Source organism: Octopus bimaculoides, chromosome 3 (genome assembly GCF_001194135.2).
Source record: "Octopus bimaculoides isolate UCB-OBI-ISO-001 chromosome 3, ASM119413v2, whole genome shotgun sequence".
NCBI classification, from domain to species: Eukaryota; Metazoa; Mollusca; class Cephalopoda; order Octopoda; family Octopodidae; genus Octopus; species Octopus bimaculoides.
The window spans coordinates 42,183,852-42,191,195 of record NC_068983.1 but is presented as its reverse complement, the minus strand read 5'-3'; the positions used below and the strand labels follow the sequence as shown (position 1 = coordinate 42,191,195).

Sequence of the window (7,344 nt, the reverse complement as noted above, 5' to 3'; positions counted from 1 at the left end):
CTCTCTCTCTCTCTCTCTCTCTCTCTCTCTCTCTCTCCCTCTCTCTCTCTCTTTCTCTTTCTCTCTGTCTCTCTGTCTCTCTCTCTGTCTCTCTCTCTCTCTCTCTCTCTCTCTCTCTCTTATGAAAGACGTTAAAAACTCGGTTAGCATCTCATCTGAGACCACTTAGAGACAAATAACGGAAGCATAAATAATGCCACAAACATTTCACAGTTACACCAACAGGTTCTGGTTTCAAGTTATGCATTATTGTTGCGGCTGTTGATGATGATGATTATGATTATGATGATGATGGTGACGATGATGGTAGTGGTAGTGGTGGTGGTGATGATGATGATGATGATGATGATGATGATAATGATGGTAGTGGTGGTGGTGGTGGTGATGATTACGACCGCCACCACTATGATGAGGATGATTATGATGATGAAGACAGCGTCGATGACGCCGCCGATTATGGCGATAATGATGACAATGGTAATAATGATCGTAACGATGATGAGGATGATGATGATGATGAGGATGATGAGGATGAGGATGATGATGATGATGATGATGATGATGATGATGATGATGATGGTGTACAAGTAATTGTTGCAGTTTTTTTTACAAACAGTAAGATACTGAAGCTACAGTGGATGCCATACATTGATCCGGTTTCGATTCTCAGCAAGGGGCAAAAGTTATTTTACACCATTAGTCAAGAACATATTTTTGTTCGGCAAGCTTAACACTACCACCCTATTTAACGCCATCTCATAATTCTTGGGTACCTAGATCCACCCAGGTTTTCTCCTCGTCAACGCTTTTTTTCCCCTAAAGACGTTGATCTGTACATGTTTGTGTTGCACACAGGATACGTCATACAGTGTACGTCATACAAGGTACGTCATAAAGAGTACGTCTGTCTCATCAGTTTGAGTATATTTTCTGCCAATGCCATGGTTGCTCTAACAAAAAGAAGAAGACCATCTCACACAATACCATGATTTTGTCCTTTCTTTCAAATACACCCTTCAATATCTAGACGTCCAAGGCGGTGAGTTGGCAAAAACGTTAGCACACCGGGCGAAATGCTTAGCGGTATTTCGTCTGCCGCTACGTTCTGAGTTCAAATTCCGCCGAGGTCGACTTTGCCTTTCATCTTTTCGGGGTCGATAAATTAAGTACCAGGTGCGTACTGGGATCGGTCTAATCGACTTAATCGCTTTGTCTGTCCTTGTTTGTCCCCTCTACGTTTAGCCCCTTGTAGGCAGTAAAGAGATAAGAAACGTTAGCACGCCGGGCGAAATGCTTAGTGGTATTTCGTGTCTTTACGTTCTGAGTTCAAATTTCGCCGAGGTCGACTTTGCCTTTCATCCTTTCGGGGTCGACAAATTAAGTACCAGCTGCGTACTGGGATCGATCTAAACGACTGGCCCCCTTCCCTAAAATGTCGGGCCTTGTGCCATGAAAAGAATATCTAGACTCCAAAACTTCGTTTTCACGATCATTTGAAGCTGTCTCTCATTTTATGCGGTGTCCCTCCCAATAGGTTGGAGCCCCTGGCTGCTAATCGGACGGCATGTAGGTCCGAGTGTCACACTTGAGTTGAGCGCTTTGAAACCGAACGTAGGCGACTTCATTAAGAGCGGAGGAGACGTCAACAACCCTCCTACGTCTGTTGTTCGGTGTTACTTTCGGGGACCTGTCTATCTTGTATCGGTCTTGTCAGCCAAGTGCTCCCCAATGAGAAACAATTTGCTGGAGATGGAGGAGGATGAATGTCTTGGATCAACGCTGACATCACCTTTGATGAGCTGTCATAAGCAAGCTAAGCTAAGCTAGTACCTACGCAACAATAAATTATTGATTGAATCCTAACGACTAGGAACCAATTTAACAAAGACAGGATCAGAATTTTAGAACTGGATATAGCAGCGTGTACAGTTTTTTTCTGTTATTTATCAATCTCATCTCTCCATCCTTTCATGTTTTCTCCAAATGCGTGAACCTTCTCACCATGGTCTCCATTTTCTGCATCACCGTTTGGTACACATGTTGCTTTTTATCCTCTATTTTCTTTCCTTGTCGTTTTATTATGTACTTTCGCTTGCTCTGTCTGACTCTGTATTTCTCTCTCATCCATTTATTGACGGGGTTTCTATTATTTTAATTATTCTAAACGCTTATAGAAAGATCTGCCCTCCTGGTGGTTTTCTGCTCAACGCAGATTTGATTCCCAGTTTGTGTAATTTTTCTTGTACGTTCCGTCTAATTTTCCTTTGTATCTATTATTTGTCTAATAGCACTCGCTCGCTCAGTAAATATATTTAGAATAACACCAAACACTTAAAGTCAGTTAGAATCTTTGACGATGTTGGGTTCCTTAACTTACCTACGTAAAAGTCTCTACGGCATTTTTTTTTTCTTATTTCCAGAAGTATTAAACAGAGACGTTAAAAAAACGCTTTCTCACGTGTAACATGACTATGTCATAGTAAATATAAAGTAGTTTTGTGATTGAATCGTGTTGTTGAAATTTTCAAAAATAAAATAAAATTAAAAATCACATTTTGATAAAAAAAAAAAACAACATATATTAAAACTAGAACTTATAAGAATTTTCTAGACAATACAAACTAATTGCTTTCTATTAGCAAAAGTTACACTCTCCAAGATAACTAATAAGCTACTTGTTATAGTATAGCTGCATCTACCTATATTTCTTTATGTTGTCCGTGTTTCTAGTCATCACACGTGTGTGTCTGCGGTATAACTCAAGCTGATATGATAGTTTCTTGGTCAAATACTCTGCACTTAAAGCATACTGGTATCTTATATTTCTTACTTTCAACGGTGTCACTTAATTCATCAAAAACACATCCTCCATCTTGAATTCGTTTCTTTATTTACTCTGGAGGACTGTATTCCATTTTTGCCAGCAGTCCGACATAAATATATTTGTTAGTTGTTATTACTGTGTCATGGTTGACTTTGTTCACTCGTTACATGGCTGTGTGAACATGAGTTTGTGTTTTCTGTTCAAATTCATATTCAATTCAGTTTTGTTGTTTCTGCAGTTCACTTCATTGTTCTCTGTTTGATTCATCTCTATAACAATATGAATGTGATTGTTGAACATGATTTGTGTTTTTCGTTCATATTCATTTTTAATCTCGTCATGTTGCTTTCATTGTTAATTTCATTCCAGTTCATGAGTATCATTTCAGAAGAGAATTATGTTGTCATCAAAACTCACATGACTTAAAGATTCACCATTTATGTGTGCGTGTTTTATTTTTCGCTGTAAATTCCAGTTACGTATTTTAAAGCTAACTTCCTCTAGTTCAGTATTAAAAAAATATTATATCTCATTGTCTTACTTCACTTTCGTTTTTGATATTGATTGAATCCTCACGACTAGGAACCAATGTCCCAGTGTTCGCTATACTTATCACCTCTGCTTTGCAGGACTCGGCCAGCAGTGAAGCCATCCAGCGCATGCTGGATGGGTTCACATTCTCCGATTTAAAAGGTTACAGTTTCGGTAAAACGGAGGTAAAAAAAACCCACTCCGGTACTACGCAGGAAAGAATCGCAACACAAATTCTTCAAGCCGAGTTGGAGATCCAGTGGGGTAGACCAAAAACGAAATGTTTGGATAATATCCATAGTCTTGGTTGGTCATGCTTGGTATTCCAGCCAGAAAGTCTATTAACAGTTGCTTCAGATAAGACCCTATGGAGGAGGCAGGGGGGCTTGAGGACTTTACTTCACACCTCGAACCCTCCAGGAATAATGCGTGAGTAAAATGATTCGTTAGTCGATAACAGTTTCATATACAACAGGGATTTCAATAGTATCGAAGGCTTTCTAATAATCAATAAAGAATCCAAAACAATGGTTGTCTACATTATATGTACTTCATGTGTTCGGTTGTCGAAAATCCGCTTCTGATACCCTGGTTGAACAAAGTCTAAGACGTTATCGATGTGATATACAAAATACTTCGGTGAATAGTATATACATGTTATGCGGGTGACTCATGGTTCTGTAATTTTTTAAGATCTATAATATCACCTTTCCTCTATAACGATAACATTGTTGCAGCTATATGAGGTTTCATTTATGCATTCTGAGAAGCGGTCTGATAGCTAACTACAGACTGTCTCCAACCCTTTTTTGAAGAGGGTGCTCCATCAATTTCTGGCACTTTCAAATTTTCATTGCTTGCGAACAAATCTTACAAAATTCTGAGACTGAATGAACATTTAATCCATTATCGTTTGTTTGAAAAAATATATTTTGTGTCGCCTATGGTTGATCTCTTCTCTATCATATTTGACTTGCCCATCATTAGATTTCATATCAATGCCTTACGACTTCCTTAAAACCTGAGTAGTCTTAAATCTTTTGATGCTTATAATTTTTGTATCATTCAATTTTGTGCAGAATAAACTTCAGTACTTCCTCTTTGACGCTTCTCTTAATTATTCCAACAAGTTTCTGCATATTTCACCTTTTGGGTATTGTCTTCCCTCCTTCTCTTCATCAACTTAAGTGTTTCCTGAGGCGGCTGTTTTTTTCGTATGCTTTTCTTCCTACAACCTTGAGTGCAGTGTCTGAGATAATAATGTCAACAACCATTTCTCAGTACGAATTTACATTGTAGGTTTCCAGTTCATCATTTAACAATTGAAATTGGTTTATATTTCTATTTAATATTCATACTCTCCTTGAAAAGACGCGCTGCTTAGCGGTTAGGGTATTCGGTTCACCATCGTAAGGTTGTGAGTTCGATTCCCGGCAGCGCATTGTGTTGTTGAGCAAGACACTTTATTTCACATCGCTCCAGACCCCCTCAGCTGGCAAAAATTAGTTGTATCTGTATTTCAAAGGGCCAGCCTTGTCACATTCTGTATCACACTAAACCTCCCTGAGAACTACATTAAGGATACACGTGTCTGTGGAGTACTCAGCCACTTCTTCGTTAATTTCACAAGCAGGCTGTTCCATTGATCGAATTAGCTAGAACTTCTGCCGTCGTAACCGATGGAGTGCTAGTATGGAATTAGTTCTTTCTAGTTTTATATTAATTTTAATTTCTGCCCTATCTAGATCAAAGTTACTTCCAGTACTGAACCAAGAAATTATCATATCTTTACCATTCTCGGTTAAATTGTCAGCATAATATCTACTTCATATTTTTTTCTTTTGAATTCCTTCATGTTTACTTCCGGTTTAATATCTTCTTAAAGAATGCGTTTATCATTTTAATGTTAAGCTTGCGAAAGGCAGTGAGCTGGCAGCAACATTAGCGCGCCGGGCGAAATGCTTAGCGGTATTTCGTCTGTTTTTACGTTTTGAGTTCAAATTCCGTCGAGGTTGACTTTGCCTTTCATCCTTTCGGGGTCGATAAATTAAGTACCAGTTGCGTACTGGGGTCGATCTAATCGACTGACCCCCCTCTCTCAAAATTTCAGGCCTTATGCCTAGAGTAGAAAAGATTGTTAAGCTTGCCCCAAATTCAGTCAAGCTTTCCCTCTTAGCATCTCACTTGCCCATTCCTATAAATTTCCCATAGATTTGCCTTGATTCTCAGGTTTTCGATCAAGTTTGGCATCAAAATCGTCCATTTTGTCTTGTATCTTCTTATTCGCTTCTTCATGTACATGATTAATTTCTTCATCTGGAGAATATCCGGATTTTTAAATATTTTTTATTTAGCCCTAGGACTCATAGGGCTGGTTACCCGATTTCCATGCGTATAAGTGACCGAGATCCCAACAGTCCCCTCGAACCCGAAGTCGGTCCGTTACAAGGTTCAAGGCTACTTTCTCACCTTCCGTCTTAATTTTCTGTGAATCAAATGGGTGTGCAACATTCGTGGCACTCCGTCAGCTACGTCGACGAAGATTCCAGTCGATCTGATTAATGGAACAGCCTGCTCGTAAAATTAACGTGCAAGTGGCTAAGCACTGACACGTGTACCGTTAACGTAATTCTCGGGGAGATTCAGCGTGACATAAAGTGTGACAAGGCTGGCCCTTTGAAATACAGGTACAACAGAAACAGGAAGAAAGAATGAGAGAAAGTTGTGGTGAAAGAGTACAGAAGGGTTCGCCACCACTCTCTACCGGAGCCTCGTGAAGCTTTAGGTGTTTTTGCGCAATAAACACTCACAACATCCGGTCTAGAAATCGAAACTGCTGTCCTATGACCGTGAGTTCACTGCCCTAACCACTGGACTATTGCGCCTCCACTATGAAACATTAATCACAGAACACTCGTGGTTTATTTTGTCCACCAATATTAGGCCCAGTTTGTTGTGCTCGAGCACAAGATCCGTTTGAATTGAGAAATCCCACAACACTTTGCAGGTCTCCGATTCAGCCACTCTTTATGGTTTGTGGTTGTACAATGTCTTACTTCTCTCTAACCTCAACTTTTCACACAGTTTCCAATACCGAACTTTTGTTACATCATATCTCTATAACTTTTACTGGTTTGGGTGGGACAAGTCTAAAACATTCATTTACACTTTCGGAAATAGTTTTATCAAATTCCTTACATATTCATCACTACGGAGACGCTTGCTCAACTCTAAGACTGACTCTACACTTTGTAGCCAAAGCTTCCCTTTCAAGTGCTTCTATTACCAGTCCCATCTATGTTCTCCAGCAACTTTGGTTGCGGTCAGAGAAATTTTTTGCGTAACCCCTAATTTAGATGTTCTTCTTCATGGCCTTCTTGTAATTCTTGTTTTGTTTTCTCTCTACACTTTGGGTTCGAAATCTCAGCAAATTCCCGTTTTCAACATGAACGCAGTCTTCTCCACCTATCAATCCCTTTCCTCCATTTGCTTTGTTCATGTCTGCACGTGGAGGAATAACACCATGCATTGTTAGGAGTTTTCTCGTCTTCTTGTCCAACTATTTTCGCTCATCTTCTGTCCTCTTCAGAATTCCAGCCCCATATCGAACCACTCTAACTGCGCACGTGTTTATTACTGAAATTATGTTTTCGGCATTCACGTTTGAATCCAATATATCTCTCAATCGTCGCAGATACTCTTTCTTTGCCTTTTCTTTCATATCATTATGCTTAATTCCATATTATTATTATTATTATTATTATTATTATTATTATTATTATTATTATTATTATTATTATTATATTTCTTTTTATCTATTTTTAGAATGAAACTAATTCTATAATTCTAACTCCGAACAACGAGGTAGAATCAGTTACCGAAACCGTTTCTATTCCAATTGAAAGCCTAGAGAATGAAAGCCACGATTTCACCACTGAACGAAACGACCTGATGTTTACTGAGTCAGTTGATTCGAACAATAACAGCAC

General features: G+C 39.0%; 1 protein-coding gene across 1 annotated transcript in view; it reads left to right on the top strand.

Moving 5' to 3' along the window:
* The first annotated feature begins 441 nt into the window (after positions 1-441).
* Positions 442-7,344, top strand: part of LOC106874832 (tryptase beta-2) — a 27,338-nt gene continuing 20,435 nt past the window's right edge. The window contains exons 1-4 of the mRNA XM_014922719.1: positions 442-477; positions 3,454-3,540; positions 4,435-4,508; positions 5,716-5,792. Of these exons, the coding sequence (XP_014778205.1) occupies positions 442-477; positions 3,454-3,540; positions 4,435-4,508; positions 5,716-5,792 (274 nt within the window). The remainder of the gene's footprint in view (positions 478-3,453; positions 3,541-4,434; positions 4,509-5,715; positions 5,793-7,344) is intronic.